The sequence below is a fragment of the Bos indicus genome, chromosome 5 (genome assembly GCF_029378745.1).
Source record: "Bos indicus isolate NIAB-ARS_2022 breed Sahiwal x Tharparkar chromosome 5, NIAB-ARS_B.indTharparkar_mat_pri_1.0, whole genome shotgun sequence".
Lineage (NCBI taxonomy): Eukaryota > Metazoa > Chordata > Mammalia > Artiodactyla > Bovidae > Bos > Bos indicus.
The window spans coordinates 109,328,014-109,351,852 of NC_091764.1; the positions used below are offsets into that span (position 1 = coordinate 109,328,014).

Here is a 23,839-nt window from a genome sequence, read left to right on the forward strand (position 1 = left end):
TGCCCTGTGATTAATCTGTTCTGCTTGGGTTATGAATGCCTCCTTGAGTGGAGTAAGGGAGCCAGGCCCCACCCTGGGCGTGGTCAGCCTGTGAGAGGCCCTCATTGGTGGACAGCCTCCCTGCTGCTCTGCTCTCCAGGGTCAGAGTGCAGGTCTGGCTGGGCTCCGGCCTCTTCCCCTCATCAGGCCTGCTTCTGCTCACTTCTCCCTTTGTCCCCACAAGGCAGATGTGGTTATTGATCTGATTGCCCAAAGAACTAGGTATGAGTTGGGCCTTGTTCATTGGAAGGACTGATGCTGAAGCTGTAACTCCAATACTTTGGCCACCGATGCAAAGAGCTGACTCATTTGAAAAGACCCTGATGCTGGGAAAGGTTGAAGGTGGGAGAAGGGGACAACAGAGGATGAGATAGTTGGATGGCATCACCGACTCAATGGACATGAGTTTGGGTAAACTCTGGGAGTTGGTGATATCGACAGGGAAGCCTGGCATGCTGTAGTTCTTGGGCTCGCAAAGAGTTGGACATGACTGAGTGACTGAACTGACCTGGGCCCGTGAGGGGACAGGGACACCTGACATTCCCCTGCCCTTGCTGCTTCCTGCTTCCACGTCGTGAACAGAACTAAGCCCTCATTCCGTGCGCCTCCTTCTCTCTCCCCATCTCCACGCGGCTTGCCGGGTAGGTGGCCTTCATGGACCCTCAAGCCCCTGCAACCCTCTCCTCTAATGTTGCCTTTTTAAAACCTTTCCCTGAAAGCAAAGGGAAGGCCAAGTCTTCTGAGCCTGAGTGGCCCATTCTCCCCACCTGTCCCCACATTGCACATCTTGCATTAAACACTGTTCTTTCACCACAACCCATGAGAGCCTGGAAGATTGGCTTTACTGCGCCCGGGCAGGTAGACCCAAGTCTGGTTCAGGACAAACGAAAACAGATCCACAGATACAGAGAACAAATCAGTGGTTACCAGGGGAAAGGAAAGAGGAGAGGGGCAAGGTAGGTGCTGGGGAGGAAGAGGAACAAACTGCTATGTATAAAGTAGATAAGCTACAAGGATATTGTACTGCACAGGGAATTAGTCATTCCGTTGTAATAACTTTAAACTGAGTGTAATCTATTAACGTATTGAATCACCATGTTGTACACCTGCAACTGATACGATATTGTAAATCAACTACATCTCAGTTTAAAAAAAAAAAAAACACCTGATTATTGATACGTAATCCTTGTGCACACAGAGCTGTAGCTCTGTGGCCTGGGGTAAATCACATCATCTCTGCAGGCTTGTTTGCAGGTCTACAAAACCCACATCACCACCCCACAGATGGTGGTGGCAGTGGAACCTGGCCAGGCCGGGCCTTGTGTCTGCAGAGCAAACAGGGTTTCCCCTTCCCCTCTCATCTGGGTCTCAGGTTCCGCAGGCTCATCCGTCAACCTGCTCTGTGCAAACCCAGAAATGAGCTCCGAGGAACTGAATGAGCACCAGGATCTGAGAGCACAGAACACAGGTTGAGGGGGGCGGTGCTGAGCTCCTCTCGGCCTTGCCCGGAGGGTCACTCTGCCCCCTCCAGCCAGCACCCCAGGACTTGCTTTCCGAGGGATCCCAACTCCCCAACAACCATTTCCCCCTTGGGGTCTGACTTCTGTCCCTCGACCCCAGTGGGGCTGCGCCTTCACAGCTCAACAGAAGCCTCTCAAGGCCTCCACCCTGGGTCTTTCTGAGTCTAAAGCCTCGGGCAGGGGTGGGCCTGGGGGCCTGACAAGGGTTGATGAAACTAAAAGCCTTGCTTCTCTGCTGGTCACCAGGTGATTGGACTCCGCAGGGACTGTAGAGAGACAAGCCGCGGTGGTGGTTTCATAGACTGGACCCTTTAAACAGGTATATCGCACACAGTATGTCAATAGATCTCTACAAAGTTGTCCAAAGGAAATCAAGTAATAAGGCAGCTGGCCTTGTAGCCTCCTGGTGCGATGTCCTGTGAAATACGCAGCGTCACCTGGAAGGTGCTCTTGCCGAAACGTTTCACCTGAATCAAACTGAGCCTTCAGACCTCACTCCCTGTCTACAGGAGTCATGCGGAGACACCACCAAGAAACTGCCAGATGAGTAGCAAGTGTGGAATATTCAATATCATTTTAAAAACAAAACCAGCTAGGGAAATGTTCTCAATTGAAAGAGGTGACGTCACCTCATGCGTTGTGAAACTGCAGTGAGCCCTGGTTTGAGAAAAGCAACTGTGAAAACACGTGGGGCACGATTTGGAGAATTTGAACAGGAACTGAACGTTAGGAGGTTCTTGTTCATTTTCTTCTGTGCATAATGTTTAGGTAAGCCATCCTTCTTCTTAGGAGATGCTTGTTGAAATATCTGGGGGCAAACATCGTATCTGCAATTTTTCAATGTTTCCAAGACACACAGCCAAGTGCTCTAACACCAGAAATGCAAATATGACAAGCGGTTAGCAAAGACTGAACTTTATTCTTTTCCAAAATGGCTTTGGAGAGTCTCGGTCCTTTGAGTTTCCACCCAAAGTTTAGAATCGGCTTGTCAATTTCCATGAAAAAAGCCGGTAGGATTTTTTTTTTAAGGTTATTATTTATTTACTTATCTGGCCATGCGACATGCAGGATGTTAGTTTCAGGGATCGAACCCACTCCCTCATGCAGGGGAAGCACAGGGTCTTAACCACTGGACCACCAGGGAAGTCCTCAGCCCAATGAGATTTTGATTGAGAAGTACTCTCCAATGAATTTACACTCTGCTGCCCTCCAGTTGAGCACACTGCCCTCCAGCACATTGCTGACAATCACTTCCACAGAGTTCGACAGGACCCCTCAGCTTCATGGGAATCCCTTCTGATTTTTCTGATTCATCTTGCCCAACATGACTTCTGTTCCATCTACATCCCTCTCCTCTCTTCCTTCAAATTTCAAGGTTCCCTTTTAAAGCCATAAATTTAATCATTATTCCTGGAGGTGGGGATTCCCTGTGCGGGGAATCCCAATCCAAGAGGACAGAACATTTAATTCCTTTCCCGAGCTCACCACATGCCCCACCCCTGCTCCCTGGGCTCTGCCCTGACTCTCTCTGACCTTAGGCAGGGATGGACTCTCTGAGAGCCTCAGTTTACTTAACAGTAAGTGGAAAGATTAGACTAAATCTGTGCTGTGGTTTCAACTGTGGCAATGGTTTGATTTGGTTTTGTAATCACCAAAACTCCTTCAAGATTCTGATTAAATCTATCCAGAGAAAAGTACACTCACAAATAAACATTTTGCAAATCATCTCCAAGAGTTTACAAACTTTGCAGAGCCTACCCACAGTCTTCATGCTAGCAAAGTAATGTTCAAAATTCTCCAAGCTAGGTAGGCTTCAACAGTACATGAACCAAGAACTTTTCAGATGTTCAAGCTGGATTTAGAAAAGACAGAGAAACCAGAGATCAAACTGCCAACATTCGTTGGATCATAGAAAAAGCAAGAAAATTCCAGAAAAACATCTACTTCTGCTTCATTGACTATGCCAAAGCCTTTGACTGTGTGGATCACAATAAACTGTGAAAAATTCTTCAAGAGATAGGAATACCAGACCACCTTACCTGCCTCCTGAGAAACCTATATGCAGGATAAGAAGTAACAGTTAGAACCAGACATGAAACAAAGGACTGGTTCCAAATTGGGAAAGGAGTATGTCAAGGCTGTATATCGTCACCCTGCTTATTTAACTTATGTCAGAGTATATCAGGCAAAATGCCGGATTGGATGAAGCTCAAGCTGGAATCAAGATTGCTGGGAGAAATATCAATAACCTCAGATATGCAGATGACACCACCCTTATGGCAAAAAGTGAAGATGAACTAAAGAGTCTTTTGATAAAAGTAAAAGAGCAGAGTGAAAAAGCTGGCTTAAAACTCAACATTCAGAAAACAAAGATCATGGCATCCAGTCCCATCACTTCATGGCAAATAGATGGAGAAACAATGGAAACAGTGAGAGACTTTATTTTCTTGGGCTCCAAATCACTGCAGATGGTGACTGCAGCCATGAAATTAAAAGATGCTTGCCCCTTGAAAGAAAAGCTATGAACAACCTAGAAAGCATATTAAAAAGCAGAGACATTACTCTGCCAAGAAAGGTCTGTCTAGTCAAAGCTATAGCTTTTCCAGCAGTCATATATGGATGTAAGAGTTGGACTATAAAGAAAGCTGAGTACCGAAGAATGGATGCTTTTGAACTGTGGTGTTGGAGAAGCCTTTTGAGAGTCCCTGGACTGCAAGGAGATCAAACCAGTTCATCCTAAAGGAAATCAGTCCTGAATATTCATTGGAAGGACTGATGCTGAAGCTGAAACTCTAGTACTTAGGCCACCTGATGAAAAGAACTGACTTATTAGAAAAGACCCTGATGCTGGGAAAGATTGAAGGCAGGAGGAGAAGGGGACGACAGAGGATGAGATGGTTGGACAGAATCACCAACTTGATGGACATGAGTTTGAGCAAACTCCAGGAGTTGGTGAGGGACAGGGAAGCCTGGCATGCTGCAGTCCACGGGGTCTCAAAGAGTCGGATACAACTGAGCGACTGAACTGACTGACCCACAGACTTCAGTTTAATAATCCTTGTGGCTAACTGCCTTTTATTTTTTTTTCAATAGCTCTCTCTGGCTCTAATTCTAATTCCGCTTAAAAATAGAAACAGGAAAGTAGCAATTTTCATCCCTGCTCAAAACATACCTCCAAGAAAAAAATAGTAGAGGACAAGGGAGCCTGGAGTGCCACAGTCCATGGGGTCACAGAGTCGGACACAACTGAGCGACTGAGCAACAACCAAGAATGGTTCTGACATTCCTTGCCAAGTTCTGATGAGCAGGATTCTAGAAAATCCCTGCGCTAAGAAGATGAGTGATTTAGGCTAGGAAGCCCCATGCATCTGTTCATTTGCCTCTCAGAACTGAAAGCTAATTATCTGTAGAATTTGACAGGCCTCTCCTCTCATGTAATCTTTCTCCATCTTTCAATTTGGTTCATAAAATGTGACCAATATATTTAGCAATTTGCTAAATTTAGCTTCTGCTTTGGTGGCTCAGATGGTAAAGAATCTGGCTGCAATGTGGGAGACCTGGGTTCAGTCCCCGGACCAGGAAGATCCCCTGGAGAAGGAAACGGCAATCCACTCCAGTATTCTTGCCTGGAGAATTCCTTGGACAGAGGAGCCTGGTGGGCTACAGTCCATGGGGTCTCAAAGAGTCAGAAATGACTGAGCAAGTAACACTTTCACTTTCACTTCAAATTTAGTTGGAGTTGTGCTGAATTTACACAGCTACGTTGTAAACAAAATAATTTTAAAATCTTTTTCTATCAGAATAATTAAATTGGGTCAAATGGGAAGTGTATGGAAACATCATCGTAAACTCTTTAAAAAGTACAACTTTTTCTAGCTGTATCACTGAAACCCATCCACAGGAAAATCTCTCATTTAGACTCAGGGAACAATTCGGTAACACAGACGTAAGCAATAAAAGAATCATTTTTCCTGCAAAGGTGGATTTATTCAGGAACAGCAAAGGAAATGGAATTCAGAAGAAGCAAGCTATATAGCAAAAAGCCATGGGCAAATCCAGAGAGGAATGAAACATTTACAAAGAAAAAGGAGGAAGTTGGGACGGGTTGTTTTGAATGAAAGTCTTTTGGAGAAAAGTGAGAGTTCAAGGTCTCCCTGGCTGGGTTCTGTTGGCTGAGTTGCCAGGGTGGTTTCTTTTGTTTATGTACGTGTTTATTTATTTTTGACTGTGCTGGGTCTTTGTTGCTTCGTGGGCTTTTCTGTGGTTGGGGTGAGCGGGGGGCTTCTCTTCACTGCAGTGTGCAGGCTTATTGCGGTGGCTTGTCTTGCGGCGCATGGGCTCTGGAACAGGCAGGCTTCAGTAGTTGCTGCACGTGGGCTCAGCAGTTGCAGCTCCTAGGCTCTAGAACACAAGCTCAGTAGTTATGGTGCACAGGTCAGCTGCCCCGAGGCATGTAGGATCTCCCTGGATCGAGGATCGAACCCACGTTCCCTATACTGGCAGGTGGATTCATTACCACTGAGCCTCCAGGGAAGCCCCAAGTGATTTCTTGTAGGGGATGCAACACACATCTTCTCCTGTGTGGGCTGTGATAGATAATTATTTCCTGTAAGTGACCTGGAGGACACAACTGAAATGACTTAGCACAGCACACGACGGAGACACAGGTAGAGAACAGGCTGTGGACACAGCGGGGAGGGGGGTAAGGTGAGAAGAATAGAGAGCAGAGTGTTGTATCATATACAGTACCATATGCAAAATAGATAGCTAGTGGGAAGTTGCTGTATAACACAGGGAGCTCAGTGTGGTGTCTGTGACCACCAAGAGGGGTGGGACGGAGGCTCAGATGTATACCTATGGCTAATCCACACTGCTATATGGCAGAAACCAACACAACATCATAAATCCTCCAATTAAAAATAATTTTTTAAAGTGCTGTCCTTGCATTATTTTGACCACTTACTCCTGATCATTGTCACGGTGAAACGATGGCCTCGGTTTCTTCCTGGCTGTTGACCAGTCCTTTCTCAGCTCCTGGCCGTCCCAGCCTCTCCACAGGCAGCTCACGGCAACCCAGAAAGGGCTGAACAACCCCAAGTCCAGGTCTTTCACAGCCTAACCCTATCGGTGACATCCTTTTTTTTTTTGTCTCATCATATTTATATTCTGCTGTTGAGAACAGGTCACTGGGCCCAGCACACACTCAAGGTGGGGAGGGGAGGCACAGCAGGTGCAAACACCAGGAGATGGGATGGGGTGGGGGCATCGAGGAAGCTGCCTGCTACAGACATCAAATTTTAGTGATTATATCCTCTATATCTATTTACATAGGATGAAAAATTTCCGGAGTGATATTAAAAAATGTATGGGAGGATGGATAGTATTCCAAAATTCTTAAATAAACAAGTAAAAGGTTTGGAGACCACGGAGCTCGAGGCCTAAAGCAGCTGTGTCCTGTCGCCAGCGGGGGCTCAGGTGGTCGCCAGGGGTCCGCCAGCAGCAGGCAAAGGGCCACTGCTTTGGACCAGAAGAAGATCCACCGCCTCAGACCTGGAGATCCATTTACAGTCGGTGGGATCTGGGTGGGGGTTGTTCGAGACCAGCAGAGGCGTTCAGGGTTGTCAGGAAAGGGAATGTGGACGACGGCTGTCTCAGGATGAAGGAAGGACCCGGTCTGCGGACTCTCAGCAGACTTGGAGCGGGTCTCTGGCCAAAGCGCGGGCTCAGCGCAGCGCTGCGTGAACCGGAGGCCGAGGGCCCCCCACCTCCTCTGGGACCCCGGCGCAGTCGGAGCGCGGAGCGGTCCCGGCCTCGAGAAGGGGGAGGAAAAGCCAGGAAAGCAATACAGGGAGGAGGTGCGGATACGCAGAGAGGGAACTGAGAAAAAGAACTTCCTCTGACGGAGAAGAAGAGTAAGACCGGAGGCGAGAGCAAGGGGCAGATAGTAAAATAGTTTTACGGCCTGACGAAGAGCGGAGATGGAATATAGGAGTCGGACGAGCTGAAGCGCAGGAGCAGGCGGGGCGGGAGAACCGCGGGGAGGATCCAGGGAGGAGCGCAAGGAGGAGCCCGGAGGAGCTGGGGAGGAGTTGGGGAGAAACGCGGGGAGGAGCGCGAGGCGGAGCCCGGGAGGAGGGCGCACCTGGGACGCACGTCGGGGAGGGACAGGCGGAAGGACTGTCCCGGCCGAGCCCTCCCCTCTGCGTGGCCCGCCCCGGGCAGGGCTGGAAGCCGGAAGCAGGCGCGGGAGAACGACTCGGGACTCAGCCGAGGGGATCCTCGGGGCGCGCCCTCGCTGCGCCCCCAGCCCGGGCGCGAGCCTTCCGCGAAGGGCCGGGACCATGGGGGCTCCGCGCCGCCGGCCGCGCGTGTTCCCCGGGTCCCCGCCGGGGCCGTCGCTCCTACTCTTCCTCCTGCTCCTGCGCCCGCCGGGCCTCGGTCTCGCCTCTCCGAGGCTCTTGGACCACCCGGCGCCCGAGTGCTCCCAGGAGGTGAGATCGGACGCGTCCCGGGGGGTGGAGGTGGGGGTGGGGTGGAGGGTGGGGGTAGCCGAGGATGCTGTCGGTCGGGCGGGCGGCCGGGGGCCGGGGCCGGAGTAGCGGGGTTTCGGGGGTTCCAAGGCTTGGGCACAAGAGCGGGCCGCCCTGGGCAGGACAAGCGGAGCGTCGCGAGTTGCGGTGCGAGCCAGGGAAGAGACGGAGTTTGCTGGGAAAGATCGCGCAGCGCGGGTTGCACAACCTGGGCCGGCGTCCCGGCGGCGCCTCCAGGGGGAGCCCCGCAGTTGGGGAAGGACTTGGGGGAGGCGCCCCGGCCGGAGGCGGGGCCTGAGGAGGGCGAGGCGGGACCGGTCCCGTTGCCAACCCCGGTAGTCCATCCCTCCTCCCCCCCCCCCCCCCCGCGCCGAGCCGGCGCCCGGGGGACCCCGCGGCCGCAGCGTCTGGCGCACAAGCCCCGGCTCTGCGGGGCAGCTTCCGGGGAGAGTTGTAAGGGCAGCGCGATGACCCCTCCGGGCGAGCCCTGGGCACCGCGTGGACCCTCCGGACGGCGCCCCCTCCGGCTCCCACCGCCCGCCCGCGTCTGGAGTCCCGCAGGGCTGTAGGCACCCGTCAGTTGCCGGCTGTGCCCACAGGAAGCGACACACCCACACCCACTGCCTGGTAGTGGCCTTGGGGTGGAGGCCCGTCTTAAGGGAAAAGAGACAGACGGTGCTGGCCGCGGGCTGCCCTCTCCCGCCGCTCCTCTCGGTTTCCTCGGCCCCCTCCCCTTCGCCTCTAACCCTAAGAAATGACGCTCCTTATCTGAGTCAGAGGATGTGGAACAACCAAAGGGGTATTTCTCCCTATCTAATGTTGCGGAGGATTCATAAGAGGGTGAAAGGTCAGTGACTGTTGAGCAAAATCTCTCTTTTTTTTTTAACATGATGTTGGGAAAGGTCCTTGTGACCCTGGGCAGAGCAGGGGACCCGCTCAGCAGGTCCTACTTGGGGACTCTGCTGTCTGGGACTCAGTTCATTTTTAGATGGCCTTTTGCTGACCGCATGCAAAATACAAGGTCCTGAAACAACAAAGACACACTCGCTGATGACGGATGTTGGGGCAGTAAATCACAGAAGTCAGCCTGGAGCAGGAGCCTCTGTCAGCCAGGAGCGATGGAGTTCCAGGGAACAGGGAAGCTCCTGCTTCCTGGGTGCCTTTCCTGCAGACAGGGCACTTGGGCAGCCCTCCAAGAGAGTCTAGAGCGTTCCAGGAGAGGGAAAGCGCTGAGCCAAGGCCCGAGGGTGGGCAGGATGAAGAGTGGGCGGTCTGTGTGGCAGGAAAGTGGGAGAAGCAGCTGCAAATGAGGGAGGGTCTCTGCTGAGCTGGGCTGAAAGGGCTTGGCCTCAGTTGCTCACCCGGAGCAGGGGCTTGGCTTGATGGCGGCGGAGCAGGGGCTAGAGAGGGACCCTGGGCAGTTTGTCTACACCTGCCAGGCTCTGCCTTCCCTCTGCCTCCTGTACACCTGGCCAGAGAACAAGGCCCCACTGCCAGCTGGCTCCCCTGAAAAGAGAGGGGTTAGGCCCCCCAGATTTCTGTCCCTCCACTGGCGCTTCCATGGATGGAGCACCTCTTAGTGACTTGATCTCAGAGGACCTGGCTTCGCATCCTGACTTCACCACCACGGCATAAGCACAGGCCGTGGGGGCTGACAGATGTTTGTGGACTGAAAAGAGGAAGGGGAGGGTGAGCAGGTGAATGACAGCTAGCTCTGTCCAAGAGGCAGCAATGGGTGGAGAGACCAACAGCTGGTGCCAGCTGCTCAGAGTTAGCCAGGGAGCTGGTGCTCCTCAGCAAGAGAAGCCCGCCCCCGACAACCTGAGAGTAGCCCCCGCTCGCTGGGACTGGAGAAAGCCAGCGCATAGTAACAAAGACCCAGCGCAGCCAAAAATAAATAACATTTTTAAAAATATGTATTTTTTTTAAGTGGTGAGGTGGTGATGGTACCTACCTCATAGGGCTGTTGTAGATTCAATGAGATCTCCATACAAAGTGCTATCGATGCCTGGCCCAGGAGAGCTCAGGGAACACTGGCCACTACCACCTAACACTGTCTTCAACATCATGGGCATCTTCTCCGGGGTTTCTGCAAGAGGTCCAACGTGGTGCTGTTCATGAGCTCATAAACAGTGTTCTGGTCCTATTGTTTTTCCATCGTTCAGTCCTCTCTGACTCTCTGCAACCCCACGGACTGCAGCACGTCAGGCTTCCCTGTCCTCCACTATCTCCCGGAGCTTGCTCAAACTCATTTCCATTGAGTCGGTGATGCCATCCAATCATCTCATCCTCTGTCGTCCCCTTCTCCTCCCGCCTTCAATCTTTCCCAGCATCAGGGTTTTTTCCGATGAGTCGGCTCTTCACATCAGGTGGCCAAAGTATTGGAGCTTCAGCTTCAGCATCAGTCCTTCCAATGAATATTCAGGACTGATTTCCTTTAGGATGGACTGGTTTGATCTCCCTGAAGTCCAAGGGACTCTCAAGCGTCTTCTCCAACACCACAGTTCAAAAGCATCAGCTTTCCTTAAGGTCAACTCTCACAGCCATACATGACTATTGGAAAAACCATAGCCTTGACTAGACGGACCTTTGTTGGTAAAGTAATGTCTCTGCTTTTTAATATGCTGTTTACATTGGTCATGGCCATTCATGGCTGCAGTCACCATCTGCAGTGATTTTGGAGCCCAAGAAAATAAAGTCTCTCACTGTCTCCATTGTTTTCCCATCTATTTGCCATGAAGTGATGGGACCAGATGCCATGATCTTAGTTTTCTGAATGTTGAGTTTTAAGCCAACTTTTTCACTCTGCTCTTTCACTTTCATCAAGAGGCTCTTTAGTTCTTCACTTTCTGCCATAAGGGTGGTGTCATCTGTGTTCCTGACGTTATTAATATTTCTCCTGGCAATCTTGATTCCAGCTTGTGCTTCATCCAGCCCAACATTTCCCATGATGTATTCTGCATATAAGTTAAATAAGCAGGGTGACATTATACAGCCTTGACGTACTCCTTTTCCAATTTGAAACCAATCTGTTCCAAGTCCAGTTCTAACTGTTGCTTCTTGACCTGAATACAGATTTCTCAGAAGATAGGTAAGGTGGTCTGATATTCTCATCTCTTTCAGAATTTTCCACAGTTTGTTGTGATCCACACAGAAAGGCTTTGGGTAGTCAATAAAGAAGAAGTAGATGTTTTGCTGGAACTCTCTTGCTTTTTCTGTGATCCAGGGGATGTTGGCAATTTGATCTCTGTTTCCTCTGCCTTTTCTAAATCCAGCATGAACATCTGGAAGTTCATGGTTCACGTACTGTTGAAACCTGGCTTGGAGAATTTTGAGCATTACTTTGCTAGCATGTGAGATGAGTGCAATTGGAAATATAGTTAGTCATATCATTTCTCTTGAATTGACTCTCTAAATATTCACATATTGTTTCTCCTATTTCTGCTTAATATTGTTCTGCATTTGGAGAAATTTCCTGAATTTTATAGCCTGGTTTGTCTATGGATTTTTTTTATTTTCATGGTTCATTTTTAAATTAAATTTATTTATTTTTAACTGAAGGATAATTGCTTTACAATCTTGTGTTGGCTTCTGCCAAATATCAACATGAATCAGCCATTGGTATACATATGTCCCCTCCCTCTTGAAACTCTCTCCCACCTTCCTCCCCCTCAAGGTTCGTTTTTATTTCTGTTCGCTCATTTTTCCATAGTACTCTGTCCCTGTCATATGGATACAGTGCCCTCTCATTTCTTTGAGACCGTTATAATTTTAATTTATTCTGCTCCCAGCATCATCTTGTTTCCTCCAAGAACATTCTTGTAAGTTGCTGATTTTTTTAACCTATTTTCATACAATTCTGGTACTCTTTGGTTGTCTGAGAATATTCAAGTCTAAGGTTCTAAAAGCTCATTGGATGCCCTGTGGAGCAGGCCGTGTGGATCAGTCGCTGGACTTACTGTAGGGGTCAGGCTGGGTGACCATGGCCTCTCAGATGTGGAAATCTGGAGGTCTTATCTCTGGGCTTGGCTGCCAGCGTCCTGAGCTCAGGGCAGGAAACGAGGCTCAGATGACGCGCAGCTCCTAAAGCCACTGAGAAAACGGCAGTTTCTTTTTGCCATGTGTTGCGCCCACTTCTTGCCCTGCATCTCCTCAGTTGTCAGGACAGCAAAGTACGGTGGGGAATATGGTCCCCCCAGGAGCGGCCCCAAAAGTGAGAGGGAAGGCACGTGCGTTTCATTCCTGAGTGTGAGCCCAGGGACACCGGAACCCGGCTGGCGGATCTGAGTTCTTTCTCAGCTGTAATTACCTGCTTCTCTTTTCCGCAGGGGCTGAACTGCACAGTCAAGAACAGTAAGTCACCATTTTTTTCTCTTCTCAAGTTGCCCTGATGCGGTACTGACCCCATACTGAGTTGACAAGGGACCCAGTCCCCAGCGGGAAGACCCCTGAGACTCGGGGCCGCACCTGTCATCAGGGTTTTGGAAGAATTCTCTGGGGTGCCACAATATGACCTGGCTCTGCAGTATGACCCTTTAGCCAGAGCTGTCACCCTGCAGTGGGCAATATCCAGGGTGGGATCTTGTTTTGTGTTTTAATTCAAGGAGGAGGTGCACCATTCAAGAGTCCATGCTCTTAGGGACCCAACACATAAAACAGAGCAACTCTTATGGCTGCCTCATGTCTCCTGCCCACTTCCAACCACTGCTTCATCTCAAAGCCACAGGCATGCTTTGTCATCTCTCCTGTAACGTCAGAGCTTTGCCACGACCCCCAAAGGGCATCAAGAGAACTGTGAGCCCAGTTTTGGTCTTGGGGTCATGGCCTGACTGTGAAGGCTCCTGGACCCCGCCAGGCATCCTCTTTGGGCTGCATCTCTGTCCCTTAGAGCCCGCAAGCCTCTGATTTCTGCCTCTCCTGCTCCCAGGTACCTGCCTGGACGACAGCTGGATCCACCCTCGGAACCTCACCCCCTCGTCCCCAAAAAACGTGCAGACCCAGCTGCGCTTCGCCCACACGCAGCAAGGACACTTGCTCCCCGTGGTTCACATCGAGTGGACGCTGCAGACAGATGGTGAGTGGGCGTTCGGGGTGCTGCCCACCTCTGGTGGGTCCACAGACTGGGCCTCCTAGTCCTCCCACCAGACTCAGAGGCCCTGGCTCCCGGCCCTGTGCTCAGACACGGGGGCCAGTTCAGAGAAAGGACCCATCAGTTCAGGCAGTGAGTCCTTTTTCAGAGTTCTAGATGTTAACCCACCATCCTCCACTGAAGGCCTTTCTTCAGCCCCAAATCTTCATCACCCTGGAAAACACGTCGGTCATGAACCATCTGACTGCAGGCTGGCCCTTCTGACAGCAACCCCCACACCTCAGCCTCTTGGGGGTGGAGCCGTGTGCACACCTGGGAAGACTGGGTGACGAGGGCGCCCAGGCCTGTGGATGGCCGAGTGAGTCCCTTGCTGAGGCTCATGCTCCGTCCTCAAAGTCGAGGACCCCCCTCTGACACCCACAGTCTGTCCCCAGCAGCCTAGCCACGAATTTGCAAAGCTTTCCCTTTTGGCCCGGGGTAAAGTATCTTCGTCCCTGTCCAGTGAGAGGTAGCTGTCCAGAGGCAGCGGCTAACCCAGCCCAGAGGGAGCTGGAAGGCGCAGAAAGCAGGGGTGGGTTAGTCGGCACGCATAGCAGACAGAAAATGACCCCCCGCCCCCCGGCAGCTAGCCATCCTTGGTCTCACCTGTGCTCCTCTCCCCCCTCGACCTTCAGCCAGCGTCCTCTACCTGGAGGGGGCGGAGCTGTCCATCCTGCAGCTGAACACCAACGAGCGTCTGTGTGTCAGGTTTGAGTTTCTGACCACACTGAGGCATCATCACAAGCGGGTAAGAGTCCCACCAGGGTGGGCGGTGGTGACCGCGGGGAGTGGTGGGCACATACACACACATGCACACACATGCATGCGCCCCACTCTTCCTCCCCACCTCACGTCCAGGCTCGTTGTTAGGAGGGCGGCTTCCTTGGCCAGCGCCTGCCGTCAGCCAGGGTCTCCTCCAGGCGCAGGGGCTCTGCCCAGCGCAGAGCAGCCGTGGTTTCCAGCGCAGTTTCTGTTCCTTCTGCTGCTTGGAGCCAGAATGGGTTCGTGTTTAGTTTGGTCAAAGCGCTGATTGCCAGTGTGTAGTCCCAAGCCCGGCAGCAACACCAGGGGATTGGTAGAAATGCAGGTTCCACGTAGCCCCCCAGACCTCCTGAACCAGAGGCTGGAGTGTTCAAACGGCTGCGGTTGGTGGTGACAAGCCGTCCAGTTGATCCTGATGCAGGCTCGTCTCAATTCTGCCGGTTTACATCTGACAAGTGGCCACAGGCAGAGCTCCCAGAACACAAGCAGCAAAGACAGATACCCTGTCCTGTGTTTAGTGAGGACGGGATCCCCCAACTACCGGGAGGATGGGGAGGACCAGGGACCCCAAGCAGTCCACCAGGGGAGCTGGAGTCAGTGCGGCTCATCTCCATCGGCCTAAAAATTTTTGAGCAACAACAACGCCGTGAGGCTCAGGGGGTGGACGGGGGACCTCATAGCCTCCCACTGTACTTTCGTGCTCCAGAGACCCTGCTTTCCCTTCCACGGGGCAGAGCCACGTAACAAGTGGTCTTCAGCTGCCCCTGGGTCCCAGAGGCCTACAGCCCTGGAGTTGGAGAGGGCTGATGGGGGAGGGGCGCCTTCAACCTCGCCCATATTCTCTTGCCTTGGGCCCTGCTGTCTCCTAATGAGGCCAGAGCCAGGTGTTTGTAAACAAGCAGGAAGACCAGAAGAAACACAGAACAGGGACACGATGCCTCTGACTCGGGAGCTTGCGCCGTGGTTGTTCCCTCCCTGTGTTGGTGAATTCTTCAGGGACAGGTGGGGAGGTCTTTGGGCTCAGGTAAGAGCTGTGACCATTTGACCTCCCCTCCTTCTGTCTCCTAGTGGCGATTTGCCTTCAGCCACTTCGTGGTAGAACCCAGAGAGGAGTACGAGGTGACCGTCCACCACCTGCCTAAGCCCATCCCTGACGGGGACCCAAACCACCAATCCAGAAACTTCCTGGTGCCCGGTAAGAGCACCACCCCGCACATGCCCTTCACCCCTCACTCTGTGGTCGGCCTGTGGAACCCACGGGACAAACAGGTGCAGGGCCGGGGCTCCTGGGTGGGGGGCTGCAGCCTCCACTTCCTAAGGCGGAGTCCGTTCTCTGTGGCACCAACTTGGTGTTGGCCCAAGACCCCGGGAGTTCTATGGGAACTGAGTCCTTCATCTGGCATGTCCTGCCCAGAAGGTGTTGGGAAGAGAGGCCTGTCCCCAGAGAGCTGTGGCCTCACTGCCCACCCTGTCCCAGCCCCGGCTCCTCACTCTTCCCACGTCCTACTGTGTGTATCTGGCACCAGCCCTACTTCCCCTGCTCCCTCCTCCTGGGATGCTTGCCAGGCTCATCTTCCAAAACAGCATTTGATACATCTGCACCTCTGGGTGCATCTCTGTCCCCCCCGGAGTCTCTGCCACAGTCCGCCTTTCTCGTTGTCCGGAGCCAAGAGTGCCTGAATGCTCAGTCCCTGGAGGACAGGGCCTGGGCCTTACACCCACTTGGACAGCCTCAAGACCCTTGTAAATGGCCCGGTGTGTGGGAGGCGATTGGGAAGTGCTTGCTGAGGCCATCCACATTGTTGGAGCACCTCTTGCACACACAAAACATGTACACCCATGCATACACACAGATGTGCACATGCATGCAAATTCACTCGTGTACACACATGCACACAGATATGTGCACACATGTACACACATGTGCACGCATGGTCTGCTCACCCAGCTTTGTTTCCCCTTTTATGTCACTCCCCATCCCTGACATGCCAGCATCTTGACATAGCCATGGCATGATATTACAGTTTCCTTCTATGGTCCCTCTGGCTGGAATGGCATTCCCAGAGGGCAGGGACTTTGTCTCACTCCTGGCTATATCTCCTAGGCCTCACAAAGCACCTGGCACATACTAGGGGCTCCATAATTATTTGTCAGATGAGTGACACTCCCCGATCCCCCTCCTAGCCCCCCATCCCTAAAGCGGACTGACTCAGCACCTGTTGCTCACAGTGATTCACCCCTGTCACATCTTAAACCAATAAAAATGCTGCAATCAAGGAAATGGGGGACCAAGAAGCCGTCTCCGGGGGAGCGGTCCTCACAGGGTCCCCAGGTTGGCAGTGCCATGGAATCACCTGGGAACTTGTCAGAAATGCACCTTCCCAGGCCCACCCCAGACGGGGCTGAACCCAAGACTCCCATGAGGATGTGTGGAAGCTGGGGGGCCACGTCACCATTTGCCAAGGGGGACAAAGCCCATCTCCCCTCAAGGGCAGAAGCAGATCCAGGGAGGGAGCCCCCAGAGAGGGGGAACGGGAGTAGACAGGACCCCTCAGTCCAAGAACAAGTCTGGGGAGGGGGCTTCTGCCTGGATCTGGAAGTTTCTGGAGGGACTAGTGGTGAGGTGGCCAAGGCAGCCCCAGGCCTCGGGCCTCCGACCCATAGCAGCGTCCATTCTAGGGCTCCTCTGAAGGGGCCGCCTTTAGACAGGCTCCCAGAAAGCAGACGGTTGTTACCTCTGGCGTTAGAGGTTCTATAAGACAAGCTCTCCAAGGCAGGGGCTGATGGTTGCACCTCTTCCCAATCCACAGACTGCAAGGACCCCAGGATGAAGGACACCACGCCATGTGTGAGTTCAGGTAACCGTGGGGGCGACCGTGTGGGAGCTTTACTTGGGTCACACACACATGCACACAGACACACAAGCATGCACATACGTGCACATGTGCAAGCACGCTCGCCCCTCTCTCTGACTCCTGGTCACGTTGTGCCCGTGCGATAGGCAGCCTGTGGGACCCCAACATCACCGTGGAGACCCTCGAGGCCCACCAGCTACAGCTGAGCTTCACCCCGTGGAACGAGTCCACCAGTTACCAGGTCCTGCTGCACAGCTTCCCGCCCGCAGAGAACCAGAGCTGCTTCCAATATGTCATCGACCTGCCCGTGGTAACTGCCCTCCCTGCCGCTTTCCTAACCCATCAGCCTGGCTCAGAGCACCCTCTCCACCCTCAAGGGCCAGACGCTCGGGCTGGGCTTAGAGCATGTGATCTCCCTTCCCGTGTGTGCAGAGTGAGGCTGATGTGCACTTGGAGAGTGGCTGGTGTGAGGTGGGTGTGTAGCTGGTGTATGGTTGATGTGTGGCTGGTGTGTGCCTGACATGTGGCTGGTATGCAGTTGGAGTGTGGCTGGTGTGCAGTTGGAGTGTGGCTGGTGTGCAGTTGGAGTGTGGCTGGTGTGCAGTTGGAGTGTGGCTGGTGTGTGCTTGCAGTGTGGCTGGTGTGCAGTTGGAGTGTGGCTGGTGTGTGCTTGCAGTGTGGCTGCGTGTGGCTGGTACGTAGTTCCTGCAGCTGACAGGAGCCCTGTCTCTGCCCTGTGCACTCAGCCCTCTGTCCTCCCCTCCCCCACATCCTCCTGGTCCTCTTTTTGCTTTGTTAATTTCATGATTGCAAAGAGGATTTGAAGACTGTACAACGTGCACATGAGGACAAGGTGGGGGGTCAAGGTGAGGCAGTAAGACGGAGCCAGGGTAGGGCCGCTGCTGGACACGTGCGTCTATCCCTTGATCCCCAGTGGCCAGGGCGTCCGATGCAGTCCTGAGGATGCAGTCCTGGGGACGGCTGCTCCTCCTGGAGCCGGACCTGCAGCCCCTCTCCCCAGGGAGGGGGCCCCTGGGTCACATCCCAGCCAGGGCTAGGGCCTCACCATCCCTCCACCCTGCAGCCCGCACAGGAAGCCACCCAGCAGCGCTGCCACATCATGGTCACCCTGCCAGACTCCAGCTGGTGCTGCCGCCACCACGTGCAGGTGGGGAGCAGGGTGGGACGGGGTGGGCAAAGGGCAGGTAGGCAGCTTGGGGGGGTCATGCTCCCCCTGGATCCAGTACCGCTACTGCCTGGGGATTTCCTGGCCAGCCACCAGCCTCGCCCAGGCAGGGTCGTCCACCCGCTCCCGCTGACGGGCCACCTGCCCAGCAGCCATGGAGACGTCCTGGAGAGGCCGGTGGGTTCCTGGTGGGCCCGTGTCCCCCAGCCTCTCCTCGCACTCTCTGCCTCACAGATCCAGCCCTTCTTCAGCAGCTGCCTCAACGACTGCCTCCGACACTCGCTGTCCGTGGCCTGCCCAGAGGTCTTGCACACCCCAGGTGGGATGCGTGGCTGCCAGGGGCCATGTGGAAGCAGGGTGGGCGAAGGTCAGCAGCCGAGACTGCACCGTGACCTGGTCCGGGGGGAAGGGGCAGTTGTCCAGGCCTGTGTCGTGCGGCCTTAGAGAGAGGCTCCAGATTGGACTCCTCGCTGACTTTCGTTAGCTGTGTGACCGCAGGAAAAGCACCGAGCCTTTCTGATCTTCAGTTTCTGTGACTGGAAAACTGGGAACTCTTTATTGTCACAGCTACAGTTAACACCATGTACTGAGTGAGCAAAGTGCTCTAACACGTCTGCTTTTAGTTCTCACAAACTCTGAGTCATAGTACTATCTGACTAGTACTGTGTACTAGGTACTACACATCATAGTACTGTGCACTGTTCACTATAGTATAGGTACTGTGTACGAAGTGCTAAGCTCTATGTGCTGGGCACTATGCACTATAGTACTGTGTGCTATGTACTAAGTACTGGGTACTACGCACCATAGTATAGATACTGTGTACTATATAGTACTAAGTATATTTTACTGTGTACCAAGTGTACTAAGTATTACACACTTGGTTCTGGGTACTATATACTATGTACCAAGTGTGTACTATGTACTGTGCACTATCACTGCTGACAACTGAAAGTCTGTCCCTGTTCTCCTTACAGACGCCAATGAAGGTGAGGCTGACCCTTTCCAGGCTGAGACACCTCAAGGGTCACGGAGAGGTCCCTGCCTAGCTTGGTGTGGGGTCAGGCGGCACGAGGAGACACCCCAGGGGAGCAGTCCGGGGTGGAAAGTGGGCGGGGCCCCAGGGCTGGCAGGGCAGAGAGGACTCCCGGGTTGGGCAGTGGGCGGGGCCCCAGGGTGTCACGTCACTCATACCACCCTCCTGCCACAGACCATACGCCCCTGTGGGTATCTGCATTCATCACAGGCCTCTCCATCCTGCTGGTGGGCTCTGTCATCCTGCTGATCCTCTGCATGACTTGGAGGCTACCAGGTAAGGGGGGGGCTACAGCCCACCTGGGATTTCCGGTCTCCCCCTCCCTCTTCCCAGACCCTTCTCCCCGCGCCAGCCCTAAGTCTGTGCTCAGGACCCCACACCCCCAGCCCTGCAGGCTATTAATAAGCATCAGTCCCCCACCCCAGGCCCGTTCTGGCCACGTTCCAAGCAGGAGGGAACATGGGTCTCCGGGGTGGGGGTTGGCCTCTCCCTGCCCCTCCATGACCCTGATCTGGGTGGCCGTTCCCTCTGTGACCACGATTCGTTCAGGGGAAGATCACCAAGCCAGGCGTGAGATCTGTCGAGAGGGTCCTTCCACAGAGGGTCCCTGGGAGGGTCCAGCGTCCGGGTCTTTCCAGGGGTCAGGAGGCTGTTCTTGGGCCTCACATCTGACCTTTTCCCGAAGCACCCACTCCTTGGGGCGAGGGAAGGACCTCATGGTTCTGGGGAGCAGCCCAAAGGTGGGGGTTGAAGTCAGGTGCCAAATGCCCTCCTTGGCCTCTGTGTGACTCCAGGGAGTCAGCCCCACACCATGGGGTCCCTCACTGGGTCCAGGAGGGGAGGTCACTTAAGGACGTTGGTTCCCCGAATCACTTTCAGAATACAAGGAGGCCGCAAAGGGGCTGGGGGCGCCACTTCCAGAGACGTCTCAGAAGGCTTGTGCCTCCTGCAAGGACAGGTCTGGGGGATGGGCTTTCCCTGAAAAGGGAGTCTGCTTGGGGGCAGCCACTGAGGTGGTAACCTCCTAGGCACCGTTCTGGGGGCCCCAGACCAGTCAGTGGTGCCGAATACGTGTGACCCAGGTGGTGGGTATGTTGGATACCCACCTGTGGGTATCTTCCTCCCCTGTGGGCACTTAACCCACAGACCCATTTCACAGAGGAAGAAACCAAGCTTCAGAGACATCGGTACCTCCTCCAGGTCACACAGCGGTTGTGGGAGACGCGGTCTCCCCGCCAAGGCCCAGAGCAGCTAGGAGGTGCTCCTCGGCCCCTCCCGTGGTCGGGAGATGGCCTTGTAAAACCTGTGCCACTTGTACGGACACTTCTGGAGCAATCCTTCTGACCTTGCCTTTCCTTTCAGGGTTCCGTCAAGGAAAACATGAAGATGGCACCAAAGACACAGGTGGGCACTCCTGGTTTGGGCGGCCTGGCTTCAGGGGGAGGCTGTTCACATTGGCCTGGAGGAGCTCCCGAGTCAGTTGCTGTCCTTCGGGAGATGTCACCTGCCGGGACCCACCTCCAGCCCGGAATGGAAGGACCTCAAATAGCAGCGGGGCTGGGCTCACAGCTAATCCCTGAACAAGAAGGGAGGGTCAGGGCCCCTGGAGAGCAGCTGTGTCCATGCCAGAGATAGGTCTTGGTGTCTTGAAGAAAAGATAATGCTAGCTAACGTGCAGGCTGCAGGCAAGGTAGGAAAGTGAGAGACACTCTTTTCCCTGAAGGCACAGGCTATTTTACAGGCAGCCAGTGCAGCCTGGCAGCCACCTCGGGCATCTTCTGGGGTCTCAGCTGCATTTCTTGGGCTCGGGGAGCCAAACTCAGCCTGTTTACTGTCCCTCACCGGCAGGCCAGGCCTGTGATGTGTGGTCAGCACTGAAACGCCTGAAACCACACCCTGGTTTCCTTGTTTCCCCCAGAGATCCTGCCCGCCGCCACCAGCCTGAGCCCCCCGCCCCTGAAGCCCAGGAAGGTCTGGATCGTCTACTCCGCCGACCACCCCCTCTACGTGGACGTGGTCCTCAAGTTCGCCCAATTCCTGCTCACCGTGTGTGGCACCGAAGTAGCCCTGGACCTGCTGGAGGAGCAGGCCATCTCGGAGGTAGGGGTCATGACCTGGGTGGGGCGCCAGAAGCAGGAAGTGGCGGACAGCAACTCCAAGATCGTCGTCCTGTGCTCCCGAGGCACCCGGGCCAAGTGGCAGGCGATGCTTGGCTGGGAGGACGCTGCCGCCGTGCAGCTCCGCTGCGACCGCGGGCAGCCAGCGGGGGACCTGTTCACGGCGGCCATGAACATGATCCTGCCGGACTTCAAGAAGCCGGCCTGCTTCGGCACCTATATCGTCTGCTACTTCAGCGACATCAGCTGCGAGGCGGACGTGCCCGACCTGTTCAACATCACCTCCTGCTATGAGCTCATGGACCGGTTCGAGGAGGTCTACTTCCGCATCCAGGACCTGGAGATGTTCGAGCCCGGCCGCATGCACCGCGTGGGGGCGCTCGCGGCCCAGAACTACCTGCAGAGCCCCAGCGGCCGGCAGCTCCGCGAGGCCGTGCAGCGCTTCCGCCGCTGGCAGGCCCAGCGCCCAGACTGGTTCGAACTGGAGAACCTCCGCTCAGCGGACGGCCGGGACCTCCCGTCCCTGGACGAGGAGGCCTTCGAGGAGGAGCCGCTGCCCGAAGGAGGGATCGTCCGGCAGGAGCCGCTGGTGCGGGAGCCCACCTCCCGGGACCACCTGCTGGTGGAGCTGCTCCTCGCTGGAGAAGGAGGGGGCGGGCTGGCGCGGCTGGAGCCCCAACCCCGGCCCCCGGGGCAGCCGGCAGCCCCAACGCTCCAGACCATGGTGGTCCCGGTGGACAGGGTCCCTCGGGCTCAGGTAGTGGAGCCCGTCCCACAGGAGGTGGGGAGCGGCGCTGGCCGGCTGGCCCTAGTGGAGGGAGAAGAGGCCTGCCCGCTTCTGGGGAGCCAGGGACCCCGGCGGAACAGCGTCCTCTTCCTCTCCGAGGGGCGGCTCCCGACCCCCAAGCTGAACCCGAGCCTCCAGGACATGCTCACGCCCCCCGAGGAGGAGCAGCGGCGGTCTGTGCAGTCGGACCAGGGCTATATCTCCAGGAGCTCCCCGCAGCCCCCCGACGACGACGACGATGACGACAGGGAGGGGGTCGGGGAGGAGGATGGGGGGCAGCCGCTGTCCCCCCAGGGCCTGGAGAGCCTGCGCAGCCTCCAGCTGCTGCTCTTTTTCCAGGATCTTAGCAAGAACCCCGGCCTTGGGCCCGAGGGCCAGCCATGCGCGGCCCTCCCCCAGCCGGGCGGTGAGTGAGCACGTGTGTGCGTGTGTGCACGTGTGGGCTTGCGTCCGTGAGGCCGCACCTTTAAAGGTAGCCAGCTTGACTGTGGGAGAAGGAAATGGCAACCCACTCCAGTATTCTTGCCTAGAGAATCCCAGGGACAGAGGAGCCTGGTGGGCTGCCGTCTATGGGGTCACACAGAGTCCGACATGACTGAAGTGACTTAGCATGCATGCATTGGAGAAGGAAATGGCAACCCACTCCAGTGTTCTTGCCTGGAGAATCCCAGGGATGGAGGAGCCTGGTGGGCTGCCATCTATGGGATCACACAGAGTCAGACACAACTGAAGCGACTTAGCAGCAGCAGCTTGACTATGTCCCCTTAGCTTTTCTTCAGGTCCCCGTGTGGTCACCTTCCATCCCCGAGACCCCATGGCCCATTCCCAGGAGCTAAAGGACAGACCGTCTGCCATTCCTTCCTTTGGCGTTTATCTTGGGTCCAGTATAGCCCTGACCGCCAAGGAGCTGCTCCTCTAGTGGGAGGGTCCAGGGAGCACACAGGGTGAGGGCAAGATGTGGAGGCAGAAGGGGTGCCTGTGGGGGGTGGAGGGCAGGTGGAGTCCCGAGTCTGGGGTAGGAGGGCAGTGTGTAACTGATCCTGCCGCAGAAGGTGAGCCCATGGGCCCAGCTTGGGGAGGCCTGGGGGCCAGGCTGGGGCTGGGGCATCAGGCCCTGATGCTAAAGGCCGGGGCTTCTTTACCAGGATGCCCTGTTCCCTGCAGAGGAGGCTGTAGATCAGACACACTGGTCATTTTCGGAGAAAGATTGGATAGAAGTGAATGAGCCCTGATGGCCTCAGCAGGGCCTGAAACCATGTGTGGTCTTGGTCAGTGGGAGAGCTTTGGCCAAGGATTTTTCCAGGATTGCGGGCTGAGCCCCTGGGCTATAGCATCCGGGCTCAAGAAGAACAAGGAGCCCCCAACCCTGTGCACACTGGGGTGGCTCTAGGTTCTCTTTGCTTGAACCTGAGTCCTCCACTGTAGCTTCAAGCACCTGCAAGGAGGAAGGGGTTCTGAAATTCAAGGAGAAATCAGATACCGCGTGTACACGTGTGCATGTGTGAAAGCGAGCTTATTGATAAAAGAATGAATAAATTTTTTAACTCTGATTAGAGTTCCTGGCTGTCACTTTGAGTCACATGTTATAGAGGTTGGGAGGTTCCTGGCTGCAGAGGCCTTTCTCGTGGTGAGGTTGTGCCTGGTAGCAGCAGGCTGCTGAGGCCCAGGTCCTGGACAGTGCAAGGTCCGCAGCAGCCCCTCGCAGCAAAGGACCGGGCATGGGAGTGTGACAGGCCGGCGTCCGTGCCCCCTCCCCCACATCCCTTGGTTAATACCTAGTCCCCAGTGTGTGATGGTGTTGGGGAGGGCTTCTGGGAGGAAGGGGGTCGTGGAGTGGGGTCCCATGGATGGGCTAAGTGCCCTAGTAGGAAACCTGCCA

General features: G+C 54.8%; 2 protein-coding genes across 4 annotated transcripts; one reads left to right on the plus strand and one right to left on the minus strand.

Annotated features, from left to right (window-relative positions):
* Positions 1-5,561: 5,561 nt before the first annotated feature.
* Positions 5,562-7,902, minus strand: LOC139183048 (uncharacterized). The gene is made up of 2 exons (XM_070788790.1): positions 6,523-7,902; positions 5,562-5,960 (listed from the first exon to the last, which is right to left on the minus strand). The coding sequence occupies exon 1, from the start codon at positions 7,900-7,902 to the stop codon at positions 6,883-6,885; it is 1,020 nt and encodes a 339-aa protein (XP_070644891.1). The 3' UTR covers positions 5,562-5,960; positions 6,523-6,882.
* Positions 7,756-23,510, plus strand: IL17RA (interleukin 17 receptor A). 3 transcript variants are annotated; one of them, XM_070790349.1, is made up of 13 exons: positions 7,756-8,050; positions 12,418-12,442; positions 13,017-13,163; positions 13,853-13,965; positions 15,048-15,174; positions 16,790-16,837; positions 16,981-17,144; positions 17,919-18,002; positions 18,255-18,339; positions 18,998-19,009; positions 19,231-19,332; positions 20,419-20,460; positions 20,975-23,510. In XM_070790349.1, exons 1-13 carry the CDS (start codon positions 7,901-7,903, stop codon positions 22,372-22,374), a joined length of 2,499 nt encoding a protein of 832 aa, XP_070646450.1. In that variant the 5' UTR covers positions 7,756-7,900; the 3' UTR covers positions 22,375-23,510. The 3 variants fall into 3 exon arrangements, with proteins under 3 accessions (XP_070646450.1, XP_070646451.1, XP_070646452.1); XM_070790350.1 differs by lacking the exon at positions 18,998-19,009; XM_070790351.1 differs by lacking the exon at positions 17,919-18,002.
* The last annotated feature ends 329 nt before the right edge of the window (positions 23,511-23,839 follow it).

What these genes read in the sequence shown, in the direction of transcription:
- IL17RA (XM_070790349.1), top strand. Translation starts at nt 7,901, where the DNA reads ATGGGGGCTCCGCGCCGCCGGCCGCGCGTGTTCCCCGGGTCCCCGCCG. An exon ending in GAACTGCACAGTCAAGAACA is followed by an intron (nt 12,443 to 13,016) that starts GTAAGTCACCAT and finishes TCCTGCTCCCAG; the next exon opens with GTACCTGCCTGGACGACAGC. An exon ending in AGATGGCACCAAAGACACAG is followed by an intron (nt 20,461 to 20,974) that starts GTGGGCACTCCT and finishes TGTTTCCCCCAG; the next exon opens with AGATCCTGCCCGCCGCCACC.
- LOC139183048 (XM_070788790.1), bottom strand. Translation starts at nt 7,902, where the DNA reads ATGGTCCCGGCCCTTCGCGGAAGGCTCGCGCCCGGGCTGGGGGCGCAG.